The sequence below is a fragment of the Aspergillus saccharolyticus genome (assembly GCF_003184585.1).
Source record: "Aspergillus saccharolyticus JOP 1030-1 unplaced genomic scaffold BP01scaffold_4, whole genome shotgun sequence".
Lineage (NCBI taxonomy): Eukaryota > Fungi > Ascomycota > Eurotiomycetes > Eurotiales > Aspergillaceae > Aspergillus > Aspergillus saccharolyticus.
In genome coordinates this window covers 580,804-600,902 of record NW_020290614.1, presented here as the reverse complement: position 1 = coordinate 600,902, position 20,099 = coordinate 580,804, and the positions used below count along the sequence as shown (strand labels likewise).

The 20,099-nt window shown below is 53.7% G+C and overlaps 10 protein-coding genes across 10 annotated transcripts; 6 read left to right on the top strand and 4 right to left on the bottom strand.

The window, feature by feature from the left end:
• Positions 1-913: 913 nt before the first annotated feature.
• On the top strand, positions 914-3,661 carry BP01DRAFT_289624 (putative DUF221 domain protein; the record flags this gene model as incomplete). Its single annotated transcript, XM_025571585.1, has 5 exons — positions 914-1,083; positions 1,143-1,435; positions 1,486-2,409; positions 2,464-2,862; positions 2,919-3,661. 5 exons carry the CDS (start codon positions 914-916, stop codon positions 3,659-3,661), a joined length of 2,529 nt encoding a protein of 842 aa, XP_025434494.1.
• A 340-nt stretch (positions 3,662-4,001) lies between these two features.
• On the top strand, positions 4,002-5,210 carry BP01DRAFT_353672 (uncharacterized protein). Its single transcript, XM_025574244.1, has 2 exons — positions 4,002-4,381; positions 4,461-5,210. Exons 1-2 carry the CDS (start codon positions 4,115-4,117, stop codon positions 4,767-4,769), a joined length of 576 nt encoding a protein of 191 aa, XP_025434493.1. The 5' UTR covers positions 4,002-4,114; the 3' UTR covers positions 4,770-5,210.
• Positions 5,211-5,835: 625 nt separating this feature from the next.
• Positions 5,836-8,080, top strand: BP01DRAFT_150570 (glycoside hydrolase family 27 protein). The gene is made up of 7 exons (XM_025570624.1): positions 5,836-6,163; positions 6,212-6,344; positions 6,414-6,554; positions 6,610-6,699; positions 6,753-7,055; positions 7,145-7,329; positions 7,439-8,080. Exons 1-7 carry the CDS (start codon positions 6,092-6,094, stop codon positions 7,877-7,879), a joined length of 1,365 nt encoding a protein of 454 aa, XP_025434492.1. The 5' UTR covers positions 5,836-6,091; the 3' UTR covers positions 7,880-8,080.
• On the bottom strand, positions 8,062-10,142 carry BP01DRAFT_150578 (F-box domain protein). The gene is made up of 2 exons (XM_025570625.1): positions 9,674-10,142; positions 8,062-9,613 (listed from the first exon to the last, which is right to left on the bottom strand). Exons 1-2 carry the CDS (start codon positions 9,988-9,990, stop codon positions 8,281-8,283), a joined length of 1,650 nt encoding a protein of 549 aa, XP_025434491.1. The 5' UTR covers positions 9,991-10,142; the 3' UTR covers positions 8,062-8,280.
• A 2,131-nt stretch (positions 10,143-12,273) lies between these two features.
• On the top strand, positions 12,274-12,966 carry BP01DRAFT_289616 (GFA family protein; the record flags this gene model as incomplete). Its single annotated transcript, XM_025571584.1, has 3 exons — positions 12,274-12,463; positions 12,538-12,790; positions 12,852-12,966. The coding sequence occupies 3 exons, from the start codon at positions 12,274-12,276 to the stop codon at positions 12,964-12,966; spliced, it is 558 nt and encodes a 185-aa protein (XP_025434490.1).
• Positions 12,967-13,490: 524 nt separating this feature from the next.
• BP01DRAFT_333980 (uncharacterized protein) lies at positions 13,491-15,546 on the top strand (the record flags this gene model as incomplete). Its single annotated transcript, XM_025573140.1, has 5 exons — positions 13,491-13,933; positions 14,012-14,342; positions 14,399-14,493; positions 14,894-15,182; positions 15,313-15,546. The coding sequence occupies 5 exons, from the start codon at positions 13,491-13,493 to the stop codon at positions 15,469-15,471; spliced, it is 1,317 nt and encodes a 438-aa protein (XP_025434489.1). The 3' UTR covers positions 15,472-15,546.
• A 13-nt stretch (positions 15,547-15,559) lies between these two features.
• Positions 15,560-16,620, bottom strand: BP01DRAFT_312549 (zinc-finger domain-containing protein). Its single transcript, XM_025572486.1, has 3 exons — positions 16,182-16,620; positions 15,893-16,060; positions 15,560-15,840 (listed from the first exon to the last, which is right to left on the bottom strand). The coding sequence occupies exons 1-3, from the start codon at positions 16,527-16,529 to the stop codon at positions 15,712-15,714; spliced, it is 645 nt and encodes a 214-aa protein (XP_025434488.1). The 5' UTR covers positions 16,530-16,620; the 3' UTR covers positions 15,560-15,711.
• A 266-nt stretch (positions 16,621-16,886) lies between these two features.
• Positions 16,887-17,642, top strand: BP01DRAFT_362986 (uncharacterized protein; the record flags this gene model as incomplete). The annotated part of the gene is made up of 3 exons (XM_025576244.1): positions 16,887-16,955; positions 17,014-17,367; positions 17,427-17,642. The coding sequence occupies 3 exons, from the start codon at positions 16,887-16,889 to the stop codon at positions 17,640-17,642; spliced, it is 639 nt and encodes a 212-aa protein (XP_025434487.1).
• On the bottom strand, positions 17,554-18,932 carry BP01DRAFT_353662 (uncharacterized protein). Its single transcript, XM_025574243.1, has 2 exons — positions 18,598-18,932; positions 17,554-18,542 (listed from the first exon to the last, which is right to left on the bottom strand). The coding sequence occupies exon 2, from the start codon at positions 18,514-18,516 to the stop codon at positions 17,812-17,814; it is 705 nt and encodes a 234-aa protein (XP_025434486.1). The 5' UTR covers positions 18,517-18,542; positions 18,598-18,932; the 3' UTR covers positions 17,554-17,811.
• BP01DRAFT_333973 (putative dephospho-CoA kinase) lies at positions 18,909-19,947 on the bottom strand (the record flags this gene model as incomplete). Its single annotated transcript, XM_025573139.1, has 1 exon — positions 18,909-19,947. Exon 1 carries the CDS (start codon positions 19,794-19,796, stop codon positions 18,909-18,911), a length of 888 nt encoding a protein of 295 aa, XP_025434485.1. The 5' UTR covers positions 19,797-19,947.
• Between the last annotated feature and the right edge of the window lie 152 nt (positions 19,948-20,099).

The window sequence follows — 20,099 nt, the reverse complement described above, 5'->3', positions numbered from 1 at the left end:
GGTGCACCAAAGGGGCCTCCTACGAAGGCAGGCATCCCTTGCTGGCAGGCTGGCACTGACTCAGTTCGGGCTGATTTGCAGGACCCACCGATCGGCAGCGCCCCCATCCTCTATTGGTTCCACACTGCTTGTCCAAAGAATCAGGAACCATTGGGAGTCGCCATGTCCTGCGAGACTGTCCTTCCTGGGCTTGGTCTCATGCATAGTCGCATATTGATACACCTCTGAGGTACTTCACCTGGAGCGTAGCTTCGCTCAAGACCCGCCGATCGTACAGGTCCATGTCAAGATGGGCGATTCTGCCTGCAGATGTGAAGGGATTCTTTCACAGCACAATTTTGAGTGTGCCATCTCGTGCTTCTGATCTACAGCATCCCAGATAAGCAAATCGCAGCCCAGGACCACTAAGAAAATCGCAGCCAACAATGGCACGCAGCTATCAACATTCTTTCTACCCTCATTGGCTATATGCCCTTCTCTCGAGTCACACTGCGCTAGCGTGCGTGCTTTGCAGCTTCAGCCCTTCCAGGCTATGTACCTTTGCGTGGCTTGTGCCTCAAATGACAGGTCCGACACGCCATCGCACAAATACACGGTACACAACCCGCAATCTGGAAGCTTGTCGCGTTCGTTCTTAGACATGAATGCGATCGTCCTCCTCTGGCAGCTTTAAATCAGGACAGCTTACCCTTTGGACTTCTTTATCACAGTTGCCAATTGCAGCTTTGCAGTCAAGTGATATGGCTCTTCGAGCCGTGCTGAATCCGCTTGTGAAGCGGACAGACATTCTCGTATGCCCAGTCTTTTGTGCGCTTCTGAGACTTCCAAGTGTTAATCGACTGATCAGGGCTCGAACAATGATCCTAATATTGGCTCCTCGCGGGGCAACGCTTCCTCGACAAGCTCCGATGTAATGGGGGACTTCGGGCTTGGTGGAAGTTCAACGTCCCTTTCTGCATTTCTCACAACTTTAATTCCTGCCTTGGTGATTGCAGCTTTCTGGTTTGGCTTATTTCTGATCTGTCGACGGACTCAGCTGCGGTGGTATGCCCCAAGAACTCATCTGCCATGTTGGCACAAACAGTACGTGGCCTTCTCCGCACTTCTGTTATGTCTCAACGGCTTACTTAGACATGATGTAGTGAGCGAGCCCCACGGTTGCCCTCCGGCTTTGTCAACTGGTTTGGCGAGTTCTTCAAGATCAATGATGCTCAAGTATTGCACAACTCATCCCTGGATGGTTACCTATTTCTACGATTTCTGCGCGTATTGTCTGCAACATGCTTCACCGGATGTGTGATTACTTGGCCTATACTGCTGCCTATACATGCTACCGGAGGCGCTGGAAACACGCAACTTGATGCTTTGAGTTTCAGCAATGTCGTGGATTCCAAGCGGTACTATGCTCATGCTCTCACGGCGTGTATTTTCTTCAGTAAGACCATCTGCGCAGGGTAATCATTTCAGCTTACTGACATCTTGAAGCATTTGTGTTCTTCGTTATAACTCGGGAGAGTGTATTTTATGCAAACTTACGACAAGCGTACCTAAACTCCCCTGCCTATGCGCGCCGTATCTCATCAAGAACGGTACTCTTCATGTCAGTGCCCGAAGAGTACAAGAATGAGGAGACCTTGCGAGAGGTCTTCGGACAATCAATACGGCGTATGTGGATTACCTCCGACTGTAAGAAGCTGGACGGCAAGGTTCAACAAAGAGACAAACTAGCCTTTAGACTTGAAAGTGCCGAAACAAAGCTTATCAGGGCAGCAAACTCGGCTCGTCTCAAAGCCATCCGGAAAGGAGCTTCAATTTCCAAGGCTTGCTTGGAGACTGATGCCTATCATGACCGTGAAGCAGACACTTCGGGCTGGTATCACGGTGTGAGAAGGCCGACTCATCGCCCCAAGCTGTTTGGCAAGAAGGTTGATACGATTCGCTGGCTGCGGGCCGAGCTTGTCAAGGTCATTGAAGAGGTTAACAGCCTCCAACAAAAGCACAGGAATGGAAACATGAAGAATCTCTCGGCGGTCTTCATAGAATTCCATACACAGAATGATGCGCAAATCGCCTTACAGACACTCTCACATCATCAGCCGCTGCATATGACTCCACGATTTATCGGTATCTCTCCAAACGAGGTGGTATGGTCTGCATTGAACCTCAGCTGGTGGCAGCGCATTGGGCGCAGATTCTTGGTTCAGGGAGGCCTGGCGGCACTGGTTATATTCTGGTCAATTCCATCCGCCATGGTCGGCACACTCTCGAACATTAGTTCTCTAACCGACCTTTTGCCATTTTTGAGTTTTCTCAATGATTTGCCCGATGTGATAATCGGTCTCATCTCGGGCCTGTTGCCATCCGCTGCTCTGTCTATGCTCATGTCACTTGTTCCTGTTATTTGTCGAGGTATGGCTTCCACCTCTACCTCCTTTGTCGAACTGGTTCTCACTGGATATACAGCATGTGCCAGATGTGCGGGTGTACCTTCTGATGCTCGTGTTGAATTATTTACCCAGAGTGCACATTTCTGCTTCCAAGTAGTGCAGGTTTTTCTTGTCACGACTTTGACATCTGCGGCCTCCGCGGCGACTGCGCAGATCATTCAGAATCCGCTATCCGCCAAAGACCTGCTCGCTGAAAACCTTCCGAAAGCCACTAACTTCTACATATCATACTTTCTTCTTCAAGGCCTTGGCTTGAGCTCTATGGCAGTTGTGCAGGTTGCTGGAGCAGTGGTCTTCAAGTTCATCACCACTTTTCTCGACCGCACTCCACGCCGTCTGTACCAACGATGGGCTACGCTCAGTAGTCTTAGCTGGGGGAATGTCTTTCCTGTGTTCACCAACATGGGCGTAATAGGTATGAATTCACATTCTGATTGTTGTACATCTGGCTAATTGAACCCAATCAATCAGCGCTCACATACTCCTGCATTGCTCCATTGATCCTTGGGTTCGCATTTGTTGGCCTCTACCTTGTCTATCAAGCCTACCGTTACAACTTTCTCTTTGTGTACGATCTTCGCATCGACACCAAGGGTCTGGTTTACCCCAGAGCTCTCCAACATTTAATGACCGGTCTTTACTTGGCTGACATCTGTATGATTGGTCTCTTCGCCATCAAAGGTGCCATTGGGCCGTTGGTAATCATGGTTTTGTATCTGATCCTGACCGTGCTTGCCCACATGTCCCTCAACGAAGCCCTTGCACCCTTGAACTCTTTTCTTCCTCGTACCCTAGACGTCGAGGAATCCGCTCAACTCGCCAAAGAAGAAGCCTCGGCGGCATCTACGCCTCTTGACACAAGCCCCTCACCTCTGCAAATCCGAGGCAAATGGCAGTCCGCCTGGAGATGGTTTCATCCCAACCTTTACCGCGACTACGCTGCCATTAGGGGCAAGGTTCCCCGTGACCACATGGAGATCCGATACTCCGAAGAGGAACAGAACAATGCGTATTTTGAGCCGTGCATTACCTCCCGGACGCCAATGGTATGGATTCCGCGGGACCGATGGGGCTTCAGTCAGCAGGAGATCACGGATACTGATCCGCTGATCCCGATCACAAATGAGGGTGCGCATTTGAGTGAGAAGAATAAGATTGTCTGGGACAAGTTCGATCCGAGATTACCTTTGTGGGAATTGAAGACTCTGTACTAAAGTGCTGATGGGGTGAGCGAGCTGAATTATGAACTGACATGCGTCATGAATCGTCGATACACCGGATGCTATCTTTTAGTGCATTCTAGACCCAATTTGACCTACAGACTCGAAATATTCATATTTCGCAAGCTATATCATGCCTCTAGGTCTCACTCGTTGTGAAAGCGAATATCTGATATCGACCCTTGCACGCCCTCCAAATGACGTAGCCATGATCTTGCCTTCGTATACACACCAACATATACAAGCATCAACCATCAGTTTTGCAATTAGAGCTCATGGATAAGTACTACTTACTAATCCTAAGTCTTTGATTCGCATAATGAAAATTGCTCTTCTCGGCGCGACCGGCCAGATTGGTCAATCGTTTCCTTCAGGCCCTGCTCACCACTACTTCCTACCAAGTCGTTCAGCTCATCCGACCACAATCCGAATCTTCTGCTCGCGATCATGCCGAAGGGTTCCCTCCGAGCAAGCCAATATCTATCAACTGCGGTTCATGATCTTCTCTCTGCTACGATTGGAGATCTTGTCCCCCTGCTGAACAATGTGGAGATCTTCAAGAGTGGCCTAAACGGCAAAGCGCTGGCCGCGCAACGAATCGTTCAGGACGCAGCAGCTCGAGCAGGTGTCAAGCGGTTCTACCCCAGTGATTATGGGATGCACCATGCATACAGCCCACCAGGAAAGGAGGACCAGATGGGATACCTGCATCCTGTAGGTCGCGTCCACCCCGTCAACACTTTTTCTCACCGATAATTACACAAGAAAAGCCCGAAACTAACCTGGCGCACAGACATGGAACCTCAAATTCACCGCCAACGAGCAATGCCTTCACCACCCAGCCATCCTCTCCGGCAAGATGACCAACACGCTCATCGGCTGCGGCGACTTCTACAACCAGCCCCGCGAGACGACCTGGTGGTCCTGGGCTAACCCGGGACCGCCCAGACAGCCACGCCATCCCCATCGTGGGCGATGCGGACGCCAAGGCCGATTTCACGCACATCGACGGTCTGGCTGCGTTCCTTGCAGCGACGCTCGAGCATCCAGAGCTATCGGAGAACCGCACGCTGAATTTTGTGAGCGACCGCATCTCTTATAATGAGATTGCAGCGCTCCGGAGAGGTACTCAGGTTGCAAGGTCGAAAAGAAGGTCTACCCGTTGGAGGTGCTGCATCGCGTGTGAAAGGACCCCGGCGGTGCGACTCCGGCGGAGGTGAAGGGGAAGAGTGTGTTTCCGGATGACTTCTAGATTATGGTCAAGGGGATGCGAGGGCTGGGGCGGTTCGTGCGGCCTCCGGGGAAGGTGCATAATGATGTTTTTCCGGAGGTGAAGGTGAGGACGTTTGAGCGGTATTTCAGCGAGGAGATGTTTGGAAGGCCGACGGACGTTGGAGCGCGTATGGTGTGTGTGTGTGGTAGATGTTTGAAATCTGGCTGCTGTGATTGACACAGGGGACAGATGGGATCATCATTGCAATGGATTGAAGTGCTTGTAAGACTAAGAGAACCCTTGATTCGCTTGGCTGTGTATTGATTGACATGCTGTGCAGCGGCATAGTATATAGAAATCAGGTGGTGATGGTGACTGGGCTTGTCATCCTCCCATCGCTGCCTCGAAACTTTCTCCCCACTTCTCCCTTCCCTTCCCTGCGAGTGCGCCGGTCCCACTATGATGTCCCCGCTTCTCCACAAATTTCATTTCAATGCGATTGCCAATGTCTTCGACTGACTACTATCAATGCTTGGCTCATCTCGATTGCGGAGAGTCGAGAGCTACCGCCATCGCCACACACACTACGCACGCTCCGTCATCGAAGCCAATATCGGGATGCGCCAAAAATGGCATCATTCCTAAGCTCTCCTCATACCACCAGCATTCCGGATCTGTTCATCGGCCAGCAGTCATGAGAGAACTGGAGTCTCCCCTCACACACTAATGCACCGCATCCGCAGTCTGCTCCACGGCAATTGTTACTATACCCGTTTCACCACGGCCGTCCCTCCAGCGACCAGGAACCAATCGACCACGGAGAAATCGGGAGCAAAGCAAATAGCTTGGCTCGGGTGGCTGCCAAACCACAGACAATCATAACCTGATTCAAAATAGCCTAAATGCTTGGACATTATACGATGTACTTTGGTAATTTCCCCCTCCTTCGACCGTGCCACAAACTCGGCAGCAAACCTGATGCTCTGGTTCCACCTACCTGGTCATTGTGTATCGCTCGCCGCCATCTACGGAGTACAAGGTTCTTTCCATGACACCCCCCAGTGTGGAGTTCTATCCCCGCTTCAACAAATTTTGGGCCTTATAAGTAACGATCGTCATCCCCTGTCGACCATCATGAGTGCTTCTGCTGTCTCGGCATCCTTTCTTAGCTGTAGTTCTGGAATTACTGAGATACAATCCACCTAGGCGCTATGTTGGTGTCCTCTTTGACGGTGCTGGCGTTCATGTCCAGAGCCAATGCTCTGGTTCGGCATGATGACGTGGTACGGCCCAATCCACAATCCATCGTGCTTCAGACTAAATGTAATTAGGGCCGAGTGCCTGCTCTGGGCTGGAATTCGTGGAATGCGTTCAATTGCGAAATCGACGCAGACAAGATCCTGACGGCCGCCAACGAGGTGATCGATCTGGGGCTGAAAAATCTCGGCTACGAGTACATCAACAGTAAGTTTCGTTCAGGTACAGGTACTTGTGCTTCAGACCGTCCTGCTAATCAGATTGCACGCACCTTAGTTGATGACTGCTGGTCTGTTAAGTCCGGGCGCAACAAGACCACCAAGCGCCTGATCCCAGATCCGGATAAGTTTCCCGACGGGATTTCTGGTCTGGTTGACCAGATTCATGCTCTGGGACTGAAAGTCGGCATATACAGCAGTAAGACATAGCCCTTATCGGCATGAAATGGAAGAAAGCAGCTCACGCCTCACAGGTGCCGGTCTCACCACCTGCGCTGGCTATCCAGCGAGTCTTGGGTACGAGAAGATCGACGCGCAAACTTTCGCCGAATGGGGCATTGACTGTACCGCACCTCGCACACCTCCCTCAACCTCAAGTCTAACCTATGGTATATAGACCTCAAATACGACAACTGCGGCGTCCCCACCAACCAAACCGACAAATATACCGCCTGCGTTCCCGACAGCACCAACGACGGTTTCTATCCCAACGGCACCTGTCCAGGGCTGGCAGACGCCGCCCCGGCCAAGTACGACTGGTCGACCTCGACGACAGCGAAGCGCTACCGGGCCATGCGCGATGCCCTTCTGAGCGTAAACCACACGATCCTCTATTCTCTCTGTGACTGGGGCCAGGCCGACGTGAACACCTGGGGCAACGCAACCGGCAACTCCTGGCGCACGACCGGCGATATCACGCGTAGGTTTCTTCCCCCTATCCCAGCTTCTTTCCCCCCTTCGCCAGAGCAACCAGATCACTAATATCTGGACCAAAACAAAACAATACAGCCAACTGGACCCGCATCGCCGAAATCGCAAATGAGAACTCCTTCTACATGAACTACGCCAACTTCTGGGGCCACCCGGACCCCGACATGCTCGAAGTCGGCAACGGGAATCTGACGCTGGCCGAGAACCGCGCCCACTTTGCCCTGTGGGCGGTCATGAAGAGTCCTTTGATTATCGGTACTGCTGTACGTTTTCCCCCTCCCTAGCAATCACTCTCAGCTCCTTACACACCCTACACCCCCAACCAAACTCCATCCTTCCATCCACAACTAACCTCCCAATCAACCCCCCCAGCTCGACTCAATCGACACCGCCCACCTCGCCATCCTCAGCAACAAAGACCTCCTCGCCTTCCACCAGGATCCCGTCGTCGGCCGCCCCGCCTACCCCTACAAATGGGGTTACAACGCCGACTGGACCTTCGACCCCGCCCACCCCGCCGAGTACTGGTCCGGCCCATCGTCGACCCTCAACGGAACTCTGGTGCTGATGCTGAACTCGGAGGACCGCACGCAGACGCGCACCGCGTACTGGAAGGAGGTACCCGAGCTGCAGGGGCGGTACCGTCGTGGCACGCACCAGGGGCAGCAGCAGCAGGGGCAGCAGCGCCATGGGACGGGATTCCGGGTCCGGGATGCTTGGACGGGGAATGATTTGGGGTGTGTGAGGGATAAGTATAGTGTCAAGTTGGCGAGTCATGATGCTGCTGTTTTGGTTGTTGGGGATGTTTGTTGATTGTGTAGGGCAAGATTTCTATTGAAATTGCTGACGGGTGGAGGATGGGGATGTCTAGCGGGTAGTAGTAAATGTTTGGTCTGTAAAGAGATAGCCGTCTTTTCCAGCAAATGGCAGGAAGAGCATGTCTTATGGGCTATGTATCGTTGCTGTTTCTATCAATCGCAAGCAACTAGGTCGTACAAACACATATCGTATTTCTTGTATTCATGTCCAGTCATTCGTGGAATGAAATCAAAGTAATACAAGTACCTAAATACGAACCTGGCGCCCGGCCATGGCACGAAAAGCCCTCGGCGTAGCGAACCCCACGTCCAAGTCAAATCTGCCCTCATTACAGCATTACTCATCCCATCTGTACTCAAGATTGACAAACGAACCACCCCGGCTGGCATGCAGCTTCAGCGCCACAGATCCTGTCGACTATCGCGGTGCCAGCCACCACTACTCTTGGGACGGCCGTCATCCTCGACCGGCACAGCCAGGAACCCGCCGAATCCATTCCCAACAAGAACGCTTTTGCGGGCGTCGCCGCCCCAGGTGCGACTCAGCTGCGCGTCGTGGAAACTAACCGGCCGCGTGGTGCTTGCGCGGCGCCCGTGCGTCGACGGCGGCTCGTACGGGGTGAAGTTCCACTCCAGCTCGTCGAGCCCCTTGCTGTACACGTTGAGAGGCTGGGACAGACCACCATGGAAGAACTGGGGGCCACTTTCGCCGCCTCCCAGAAGACGCGGGGGCGGGGCGAGAAGGAGGGTTTCGGGGAAGCTCGAGTCGCGGACGTAGAGGTCGCGAAGAGCAGGCAGGGCATGGGACATGAGCGAGGAAATGAGGTAAGTGTAGTAAGAGGCAGCGACAGGAGGTAGGTTGCCGTTTGGACCGGATGGGGATGTGATCTCGTAGTGGAGGAGGGCGAGGGATCGGGATGCGAGAGGAGGCACTCGGTCGGCGGGGAACGAGCGGGTGACTTCTTGACTGACTGAGAAGGCGCGGAGTTGAGGCGCGACGGAGAGAATCTGGTTGAAGGTTGATGGTAGGACACCGGTAGAAGAGAGAGTCAAGGACTGGAGGGTTTTGCGATTGGAGGGCAGAGAGAGGAAATCGACAAGCCCGCTTGCCGTGACGTTCGGGGTATCTCGTAAGGTAAGGCGCTGGACGGCCGGGAAGGGAGGGAGGGTATCGGAGGAAGCGAAGGCGGAGTCATCAAGCCAGGGCAGATCATTGAGGGTAAGATCTCGGAGATGAGAGAAAGAAGCAAGCCCCATTCGGAGAATGTGAGGCTCGATCTGCAACCGGGACAACTCGAGAACCTCCAGGTTCACCCAGAGCGGAGAGTCCGGTAATTGCGAGAAGCTTGCCTCGGCACCATGACGGTAACTCATCCGACGGATATCCTGACACCGGCCGATAAGCTCTTGTTTCAAAGCCAAGCACGATGGATCGTCGCTGAAGATTCCGGCGGGGAGGTCGACATAGCGGAGATTCGGCAAGACGGAAATGGTGCGGGCAATTTCACTTTTGCTAGCCTCGCGCGTCATGTATGGCATGCGAAGCGAGAGCACTCGATGTCCCAGCTCCGGTGATTCTCGCACAGTCTGCATGAAGAGTCTTAGCCGTACCTGGGGCGCGTCGATGGCTTCACCGTTGCGGTTCATGAAGGAGCGTCGCTTTCGTTTAGCGGAGAGTTGCTCTTCGAGTTCGCAGTAATGGACGGGGTCGATGCGGACATGTGAGTATCTAATGAAAGTGGGGTGTTCAGCAGGCCATCTATGTCCTTGTAATGACCGCTAGACCTACAGCAAAGCCCGAGCTTCCAGATACCAGCGTTGACAGACCAAGGCGCAGTGGGCCAGATCGCGCATGTCACATAGCATGCAGCCATCCTCAGTCATGGACTCTTCTGATGTTTCATAACTGTCGTCAACAGTATGTGGACACACGGCGGCGAAGATGCGATTCAGGACCGGTCGAGGGAGGGATTTGGTCAAATCTTGGTTGGAGCCCGACCGCGGATAACGGTCGACCTCGGTGCGGAGATGATCGTAGGTGGCCGCATTCCCCGCACTGTGGTTCTTGGAAGAATGTCTGCGAAGCCGGCTCAGAAGACCCATCATGCAAGATCCACCAGAATGGACATGGATTGAGGGGGAGCTGAGGCGAGACAGAGGAGGGGAGAATTTCGCAGAGAACACAGTACAGCAGAAATCAAGTGGGAAAACAGAACCCAATAGACAGGAAGTTGAACAAATGAATGGGGTTTGGAGATAAAGAAAGCTGAAACGCGGACGGAGACTGGCCAAGCGAGAAGCGGAGAACAGGAGGGGCGCCAAAGAAGCAGCACAAGATGGCGGACGGAGAGAACAGGAGGAGGAGGTATAATTAAACCCTGAGACTGAAACTGGCGAGAGAGTTCAATCGATGCACCAGAGCTGCATGCACCCGCCGTTCGTGTGGCTCAGGGAGGCGGGCTTTGGTGATTGGCATTTCTCCTCAAGCGAGATGACAGGGTGTCGCGCGCCAAGAGTCTCCTATATTAAGGGCGGGGGTTTCAGGTTGGACTGGCTGAATGACTGGTTCGGGAATCCCCAACGGTGGATTTCATTGTGCAAGGTTGAAAGCAGTGAGTCTTCAAAGATGGATATCAAGATATCTTCCGGAGTGGATGCGTGTTGTTGTTGTTGTTGTTGTTCTTCCCGGAGGGTAGGAAAAGAAGCAGGCAGGATTGAGCCTGAGGCAGGAACAGTGGTGACAGAAGTGGTTTAGCGCGGGTGTCTCCACCGCTGAATCCCTTCTACAAAGTACAGTACCTCTAGTTAGCATTGAAGGCTGCTCATTACAACTATATCGCTGGCGAAGGCTTTCAAGTGGAATATCCACAGCACCAATTCTGGCAAAAATAGTCATGCATTGTGCATCGTTGCTACAGGCAAGAAGAACTTCCTTGCAAGACCAGCCACCAACACGGCAAAATATGAGTTCTTCCTACTATCCTAGGACACAGAGGGGGCAAAGGCAGCATTCTCATGAGTGTTGCATATAAGACAGACAGGGCTCAGGAAGCGGACGCTATATTGGCTATTCACCAGCAACTCATTCAGAATCAGCGATTGTCATCTTTAGCAAAGAACCCTTTTGGATTGATTCGCGACCAGTTTAGTCCCTCCACCAGCATAAAAGGGCCGCCCAGACCCTGCATCCTCGTCGACCACTCAGAAACAAACGCTCAGACCCCTAGGCTCTATTTTGTGTACAGTAACTACGGAGTACCTATGCAGCCTTCAGGCTCCAATACAAGCTTACTCTCTATAGAGATTTCTCCCATTTGGCGCCTATTGCACCCGTATAGGGCTGTTTCCATATCTGTGAACCGCACCGAGTTCCAGATAGTAGCCTTTCCGCCCACATCTAAAATGAACACCTCTTGATGTGAAGCCCAGCACTTGAGGCAGTCTGAGTCTACTAGAGAATCCATTGGATGCGGCAAGAATAGGCATGCTTAGCAGGGACCTGGCTTGTACGCGTGTAAAACACAGTCACTCGACCTGTGGTCCCGGAATATGACAATAATATCAATTATCAATGGCAGGTTCCTCCAATTGTGCGAGTAAACTTTGATTCCAATCATTCTCTCTATATTGTTGCGACAGCAGGATGGGACAGAAGCTTGACCCATCTACATCGGCAGATGACCGCAGTCGGCCTTGGAACAAGAAAGAGGCATTCAACGAGAGACTTAACCACAGCATTCATAGACACCTCATTGCACAGCAGTATCTTATTCAATGGAAACGGCACGGCATTCTGGGGTAAAAAAACCTAGCGGCCCCGAGGTCGCGATTCCCCCAAGGTTGAAAGGTTGATTCATAGAAACAGGCTACTACTGGTTACTAAGTAGTTGCACCACCACCAGCAACGGACCTAAATTTAAGCTTAACAATTCAGTTACAATCTATCAATTGGTCTTATTCTCTAGCTAGAAATTCCCCAGGTCTTCGCTACAGCATCTCAAATCATCAACACCCGTTCGCAATGATTCAGTCATTGCTCTTGTTTCCAAGGGCCCTCTCCCCCTCCCCCGTCATCGAATACATCGTCATGACATCATCCCCACGCCGTCCAGCCCAGACCCTGCCACGACCTTCAAGATTTCTGTATAAATAGGACATGCGAACTAGAAGGGAAGCTCTTTTTACGAGATCTTTGCTCTTCCAATAAACCAACCTCCGCAACTACTGCACCTTATTGATATGCGATCGACTCCCCTCCGACTCTGGACCCCATTCCTTCGCGCATCCACTCTCACCACTCCCAAATCCTATTCCCCAGCAGCAGCAACAGCCCGCACGACTCAGCTCCTCCGCCACATCTCCACAACAGCCCCTTTGAAATCCAGCGGTATGTCGGACAAACCCGAAGGCACCAAGGACATGGCCCAGCGGCCGCCGTACGTGCACCGCTCCGAGAAGGACTTCGGCGAGGTGAAATGGCGCGGCAGGTGCCAGTGCGGACAGGTGCGGTACAAGGTCAATCAGGAGAAGCCGCTCAAGGCCAAGTTCTGCCACTGTCGGGGGTGTCAGATGACTCACGGTACTTGCCCTATTCTCGTTGCACACAGAAGGTCCAGGATTGGTCAGAGCTAATTTGATAATCATGATGCACAGCTGCTCCCTTCCAATGGGCCGCCATCTTCAAAAAGGAGAGTCTGTTGTTCGACAAGGGTGCCGAGGGACTGGCATTCTACTCCTCCACCAACAAGACGCGGGACTACTCCCTCCCGACCAAGGTGTTCTGTTCGTGGTGCCGGTCGCCCATCATGGACGAGGGCCGGAATGTCTGCTTGTTGTTCCCGGAGTCGATTGAGTGCGGAGATACCGATGCGGAGCGTCTAGAGTGGCGCAAGGCATTTGAGGTCGAGTATGTTTGCTTCTTTCCCCCATACTACCAAACCAGTTCTTTTACTTACATTTCGATGTAGTTGTCACATCTTTTACAACCAGCGAATCTTAGAGATCCCTGATGGCAAACCCAAGTGGGCTGGCATGGACGAGGATAGTGAGATGGTGGATGATATGGGCAAGCCCACTAAATAATCGGTGGCCCGCGGGGACTTCTCTGACCGCGTACACGCACTGGGTCAGCGATATGAATCAGACGAGGCATGATAATGAGTGTGATGTGTATATTAGGAGTTCTCTGGATGTCATATGTTAGATAGAAAACGCGATCAGCATATTCAAGAGACCAATCACGCTGCTTGTAGAAGGAACATGTTGGTTCTCGGGAGCCCCGGTGTCCGTGGATCCTCGTCGGCTGCCCATCAGACGAGCTGAAACTGTGATGGCAGGCCTGGCTCACGCCTGACAACTCCGGCCCGATGTCACCCTTGACAGGGGTCATGCTGACCAATCAATCGACAAGAGTTCAGAAGCACAAGGCTGAGAGCCCTCACGGTGTTTTTAGGTCTCAAGATCCTACAGCGGGGACGGTCAGCTGACGGCGAAGATCCGATGATCCCAAATGCTTGCCTCTATAAAAGATCCCAGCACAACCCGGCCGAGTGCACCCACATGTAGATGCTCCATATCGTTGCAAAACGCGTAGAGACCAGCCCACAATGTGGCTCAAATCCCAATGCGCCGTGCTCGCGGCGCTGGCCGCCCACGCAATAGCCGTGACCCCGATCACGGAGGCAGAGATGACCACACTCCTCGACCAAGGCGGCGTCGGGCTCGCAGACCGCTACGCTCCGCTCTGGTTCTTCGGCCAGGCGCTCAATGAAGTGCCCTGTTACCCGACCTGGGCCTTTGGCGGCTCGCCCGACTCGCCCGACGAATACGACTCAGCACAGCAGACCGCGGCCGCACCGCAATGCGAATATCCCGACGTGGGATGCGGATGCCGCCACCCCGGGGTCGCAGCGGGGAGCGCCGGGCCCGCGTTCCCGATCTACTACACCGTGCAGCGGTGCAAGGAGACCGAGGTGCGAGTAGTGTATAATCTCTTTTATGAGAAGGATGGGGCCAAGGTGCTCGACCTGATCGATACAGGTCATGACTAGTTAGTGTGTCCCAAAAGAAAAGATAGAGTGTCTGACTGCGCTTTGGGGGTTCTAATTGTGTGCGTTGGGTGGGATAGCGACTGGGAACGAGTCATCATCGTCCACTCGCGCGACGCGGCAAGCAAGCTGTGGACGCCTGCGCGCGCCCTGCTCTCCGCTCACAGTGGCTACCATAACCTGGTCTGGAGCGCAATCCATAGCACGCTGACGAGCGAGGAGATCCAGGCTGGCGACGCAAGAACCCCTGACGGGGTGCGGAATAATGACCATCCCAAGGTGTATGTCTCGTGGTCGAAGCACGCGCACTTCGACACCAAGGATAGAATCTGGATCGATCCGATCAGCCAATCCACGGACAACGCTTTTCGCAGTGATGATTGGTGGTATTATGTTGAGCAGCAGTACTATGTTAGTTCACTGATTATTCATTTTTGTCATGCATCGCTGACAGCACAAAAAAAAAGATTCAAGCGGATAATTCCACCGAGGCAGGTAAGGCCTTGGGCAGCACGGATTGGGGGTCGGCGACGAGCAATCCTCCTTCTGTGCAGGCGAGCGTGTGTTCTGCTTCATAAGTAGACATGATATACATGATGATAGACAGATTGTGAGAAGCGATAGACATGATCAAACATTTTTGTGCTGGAGATAGTGTCTGTTGGTTTGATGTTTGAGGTCAGCAGCCTGTAGTAATTCAGCGATAAATAATGCGCGCGGGCTCGGAGATGACGTCGACGGCCTCTTCTGAATCTCCCCCACGTAAATCCCTCTGTATGTCCGCTCAACCTCTAACCAATCCTCACTCACCTCTCAACGATCTTGCAATTGTACGTACACTTTCACCCAAAAAAAAAAAAAAGAAATATTGGACCCATTCCACCAGCTACACAAGCCCCCAATAGCAACACAACCCCACCAAAAAACACAATCAAAACCCACCGAAACTAACTCCTCTTCAGAAACCGAGAGAAAATGGCCTGGTTCCAAAAATCCTTCACCCTCCCCTCCCGCTCGCGCGGCAGCTACCTCATCACCGACCAGGTGCTCTCCGAGCTCCCGGAGATCCGGGACTACAAGGTCGGCATGCTGAACCTGTTCGTGCAGCACACGAGCTGCGCGCTTTCGCTGAACGAGAACTGGGACGAAGACGTACGGGCGGACATGAGCGACGCGCTGGACCGCATCGCGCCGTACGACAAGAAGGGAAATCTATATCGTCATTCCGCCGAGGGGGAGGATGATATGCCGGTTCGTTTGCAATTCCCCCCCTTTTTCTGGGATTAGTGGAGGGGTTGAGGTTTGAGCTATAGGCTCTGCTGTGTGTGGTTCATACTCCAAATAGGGCGAGCTAACTTATTTTTTTTTTACTATTTTGCAGGCGCATATCAAGTCCGCTCTGATCGGTGCCTCGGTCACAATCCCTATTACCAATGGTCGGTTGGCGACGGGGACGTGGCAGGGGATTTGGTATCTGGAGTTCCGGACGAGTCGACACTCGCGCAAGGTGGTGGCTACGATTCAGGGTGAGAAGGCGTGATTTGCGTGGCTGAATATTGCATTGCAGTTGGGGTTATATAGAGCCGAACCAGAATGCAATGATACGAATGTTCATCATTCATTGTAGGAACAGCTGTAGTCACTAAAGACCATAACAGCACAATGGCACTTCCCCGGAGAAGAATGTTCTAACAACTTCATTGTCTGTTACATCTGTACAAACACACAACCAAGGGGAAAAAAAACAGATCATCAACGCCAAAACAAAAACAAACAATCTTTACCGCTGCTCGAAAGCATTATCAGTCACACGCTGGGTCTCGTTCACCTCGGCAGCGTCACCCAGAGGCTTGAGGGGGTAGCTGGTGGCGGGGAGGGACTCGAGGTATGAGCGGTGCTGCTCGTGAGCCTGATGTCGCTGTGTTAGCCTCCACAATTCTGTGAAATCCACAGACACTTACAAAGGGAAGACCGCAGTAGTTGCAAGTAGCAATCTCGGGCTTGTCGGTGTTGATGAAGATCCGGGGGTGGCCGAGGGGACCGCCGCCGCCGTCACACTCGACGACTCTCTTCTTCGTCCAGCGCACGGGCTGCTTGTGAATGAGCTCGATGGCGGCGTGGGGTTGGGGCTGAGGAGGAATATGTCAGTTTCCAGGTCATGGTGTTCTCCTCCAATCGTCCACTCCAATCATTCCCACTCAATCCTCATCCTCCGGTCCAATGGCTCGGGGCAGGCTCGGGACAACAGACCTGCATCTCCATGATCGTCTGCTCGAAGCGAGGGCCAACCATAGCCTTCTCTCTAGGTTGCTGGCTGGCGGCCCAGGTGGTGGCCCGGTTGGGAGCCTGGAGCACGCGGGTGCGCTCCGCAGCCTTGGGCGACTCCTGCAAAGGCTTGTCCCAGGCGCCCATCGAGTCTACGGGGGTGGCATTGGTGGCCGAGACGTTCTGGACAGGCTTGGGCGGGGTCGGATCGTTGGCGTGCATGGTGTTCTCCGTGAAACGAGGGACAGTGGTCGAGTAGCTGGCCCGGGCGACGACGCGGGGGGTCCAGGCGGTGGAGAAAGCCGCGACACGGCTGCGCACGCTGTTCATCATGCTGGGCAGACTGTTATCCCAGTGAGGATATGGAAGTGGTGAGTCGAAGCGGAGGAGAAAGACCGGGTCGAAGGGAAGGGACGGAGGATTGCAATAGTGAGGTTTCCACCCACCACTCAGTCTTGCCGGCGGCGGGAGCTGGCAGCATCGGATTGACCAATCGGCGCTGCTCCTGCCTCAAATGCGGTGGGATTCTGCCGCCGGCGATTTTCTTTGCTTTGCAATCGAGTCGGTTTTGCTGGTCGTCACTCGCCTCAGTTTAGGCGGATTCAGGTTCAAGGTTATAAATCAGTTGACGGTCTCTCTCTATCTCGCTTTCCTATCACTTCATCACGCTGGAACCGACCAAACATAATCATGTCTTCCTCATCGACACCGGGCGTTAAGCCGGAGAAGACCATGTCTTCTCGTCTCCTGACGATGAAGGTATTTGCTTATTGCGAAAATGATCTGAAAGAAATTCCGTGCATGCTAATTCGTTTAGTTCATGCAACGTGCTGCTGCTGAGAAGGCCACGCCGCAGTCTTCCGGTGAGACTTCCACTACGCCAACGAAGCGACAAAGACTATCGACGGGGTCAGTGCAAAGCCCTTCGACGCCTCAGTCGGACATGGACGCTGTCGCGGCCGCCCTGGCTGCCGAGGAGGAAAAGCGCAAGGAAGCTCTTGCGCGGCAGGCTGCAGAGTCGGGCGATACGGAATGGGTGCTCGACTATGGCTTTGACGCACCTGCGCCGCAACCGTACGTCGTCGCCGACAGCTCGTTGGATGCGGACGATGATATGGTATACGGTGGTCGGCAAGCCTACGGGAATTACAAGCGAAAGAAGAAGAGCGCGGTAAGCATCTGAAAAACACATCATAGAGCATCGATTGATGAGATACTAATACATAATAGGCCGGAGAACAAGAGGATTCTGATGAGGATGAGGACAGCGAAGCTGACCCTAACGATATGGAAGCCATGATTAAGAAAGAAAAGAAGAAAGCTCTGAAGGAAAAGAACAAGCCTCAGCCCGTCAAGCTCTCGGCACTGACGAGTATTTCCGGCGGACGCCATGGAGGCGGAGGCGGAGGCGGCGACAAAAAGCAGAAGAAACGCAAGCACAAATAAATAAGATCATCGCGACAGGTCAATCATATATCATCCGTGACACGGCATTCATCTCTGCGACACGATGTTGTACCATTGTTCACACGAGGCGCGGAGTTTTAGGACCTCTTCGCGAGCTGGGGGATGGCATCGACGGGGCATATGCGCATGATTTGTCCACTAATCAATTTTACCAGTACTCGTCGTTCTGAAGCACCCAGCTCGAAACCCTGCCATTCACGGTTCCGTCATCTCGACCATTGTCGTCTCTGGACGTTCTATAGAATCGCCCTCTGAATGGAGATTGCACATGCGTACCGAGTCGGCTTATCTTGCTGCTCGGCGGATTGCCGTGGAATGACTGGGAGTCTGTCTCCCAGGTGTTCCAGTCACGAAGCGACGGCGGCGGTGCTGGGGGCCACACTTTTTTTGGGGACCGGAGATCTATGAAGCTCGATTCCAGGGAATGAAAAGGCGTGCGCAACTTATATAGACCATTAGGCAGTCTCTCCAGAGTGAGGATCCGGGGTGCTCTCAGGGGAGAGTCTCTTTGGGCTTTTGGCATAGGCTTTTGGCGGCGTTCATTCGGCTGGGAACTCCTTTGGACATTGATGCGAAGACCGGTCTTTGCTCCGGCGGCAGGAGATACGGCTGGTAGGTCTGTACAGACCAGGCGAGGACTGTTGCTCTTGCGCTGGCTACTTCCGTCCTGTTCCTGCGGGAATGATCGGTAACTGGGCGAGTCTTCTGCTTCGCGTACACTCTGAATCACATATCCGGGCGGAAGCAGGATGCGGGTGGCTGCGGGATCCTGTCGTCGTCGCAGGCTTCGCAGGCGGCCGTTCCTGGACTCTACCCAGCTCTCGTACTCGGGGGTCAAGCCGCAGAAGCCCATACGGAGGAAGTCTTAAGTGTAGTGTTCTTAACCAAGGTCATTAGTCTACAAGTTAACCATAGAGAATCCGAGTGCGCTTACCTCTTGAATCAATGCGATGTTACGGGCAGAGTCATTGCAGCATGCAGTAGCTGAAGCTGTGGCTGTTGGCTGACCAAATCAGAGATCGTAGTCCATCCTACACCCTCCTGCCTGATTGAGAAAATCACATGGCAGAGCTGGTGCAGAACCACCACTCACTGCAACAACCAATTGCCTCATTTCACAAGTCCCAGACAGGAAGATATACTACCACAGCGACAGAACCTACAGCCAACGCGCTACACACGAACCGCAACGCAGAAACCAAAAATCGACCACCCCCAAAAAACCACACACCCAGTATATTACCATCAAATCTTCGCCCTCACCCTCTCCACCTCCCTCTCCCTCGCCCTCCTCTCCCACCCCCTCCTCCCCCAGAAATTCACCCCGAGATTCCACACCGCAACCACTACCCCAACCGGCGGCAGCACCAACAGCACCCAAGCCCACCAGCGGGGACTCGACGCCCTCACCATTTGCAACGCGCGCGCTACCTCCCCCTCCAGCGCCTTCTTATCGCCATCATTCCAAACCACCAACCCCCTCGTCCTGCCCCGATACTCGGCGCGTTCCGCCTTCCCCAGCACATCGCCCTGACTCTTCACGCGGTTCTCCGCCTCCTCCGCCGACAGATGCGCGTCCCGGGCGCGCAGCCGCGCCATCTGCACCGCGGGATCCCGCACGCCGACGACCACGACCGTCCCGCAGATCAAATCCATGCCGCTCTCGAAGAGCAGCGGGACGTCGAGGACGACGGCCCAGTGGCCCTGGAGGTAGCACCGGATCAGGGCTTTGTAGACTTCGCGGCGCACGAGCGGGTGGACGATCTTGTTGAGGATCATGCGGTCGCGCTTGCGGTCCTCCGAGGGGCCGAAGACCCGGCGGCCGAGGGCGAGGCGGTTGAGGGGTCTTTCTTCGGTGGGAGTAGCTGTAGCTGTAGCTGTAGCTGTAGCTGTGGCTGTGGTGGGGGTTGCTGTGTCGGTTGGGGACTCCGGTTGCGCGGGAAGCAGCAGGTCCGGAGTGGTGGGACCGAAGTAGTTGACGATTTGGCGGTAGCCGGGCGTGCCGGGCTCGACGACCTTTCGCGCCAGGAGGTCGGTGTCGATGATGGGGAGGGAGTAGGGCGGGGAGGAGAGGAGGGAGGAGACGGTGGATTTGCCGGTGGCGATGGAGCCGGTGAGGCCGATGATGAGCATCTTGTTTTGGGGGTGTACCCTCTGGGGGGGAGGTGATTTGGTTTGTTTGATGAATTGGTTTCGGGGTGGGTGGTCTAGTTTCAAGTAGGTCTCGTGGTGTAGGTAAGTTGCAGTGTATGTATGGTATGTGGGAACTACTTGGAAGTGATCAGGTAGGAATTTTGTTGTTCTGAGCCCGGGGAAGAAAGGTTTGGCGCGGGGAAAGCTCCCGGTTCTACGGCAGGCAACGCTGCCGAGGCTCGTGTGTAGCTGCATGCGCGGTGGACCATGGGTTCTATTTTGCAGACCCCTGGGCAACTGGAC

Bases quoted from the DNA above. Each gene is read 5' to 3' on its own strand.
- BP01DRAFT_353672 (XM_025574244.1), top strand. From the start codon at position 4,115: ATGCCGAAGGGTTCCCTCCGAGCAAGCCAATATCTATCAACTGCGGTT. The intron at 4,382-4,460 runs GTAGGTCGCGTC...CCTGGCGCACAG, and splicing joins AGATGGGATACCTGCATCCT to ACATGGAACCTCAAATTCAC.
- BP01DRAFT_150570 (XM_025570624.1), top strand. From the start codon at position 6,092: ATGTTGGTGTCCTCTTTGACGGTGCTGGCGTTCATGTCCAGAGCCAAT. The intron at 6,700-6,752 runs GTACCGCACCTC...TATGGTATATAG, and splicing joins CGCCGAATGGGGCATTGACT to ACCTCAAATACGACAACTGC. The intron at 7,330-7,438 runs GTACGTTTTCCC...CAACCCCCCCAG, and splicing joins CTTTGATTATCGGTACTGCT to CTCGACTCAATCGACACCGC.
- BP01DRAFT_150578 (XM_025570625.1), bottom strand. From the start codon at position 9,990: ATGATGGGTCTTCTGAGCCGGCTTCGCAGACATTCTTCCAAGAACCAC. The intron at 9,614-9,673 runs GTAGGTCTAGCG...CACTTTCATTAG, and splicing joins CTGGAAGCTCGGGCTTTGCT to ATACTCACATGTCCGCATCG.
- BP01DRAFT_312549 (XM_025572486.1), bottom strand. From the start codon at position 16,529: ATGATGAACAGCGTGCGCAGCCGTGTCGCGGCTTTCTCCACCGCCTGG. The intron at 16,061-16,181 runs GTCTGTTGTCCC...ATTCCTCCTCAG, and splicing joins AGACGATCATGGAGATGCAG to CCCCAACCCCACGCCGCCAT. The intron at 15,841-15,892 runs GTAAGTGTCTGT...CAGCGACATCAG, and splicing joins ACTACTGCGGTCTTCCCTTT to GCTCACGAGCAGCACCGCTC.
- BP01DRAFT_353662 (XM_025574243.1), bottom strand. From the start codon at position 18,516: ATGGGCTTCTGCGGCTTGACCCCCGAGTACGAGAGCTGGGTAGAGTCC.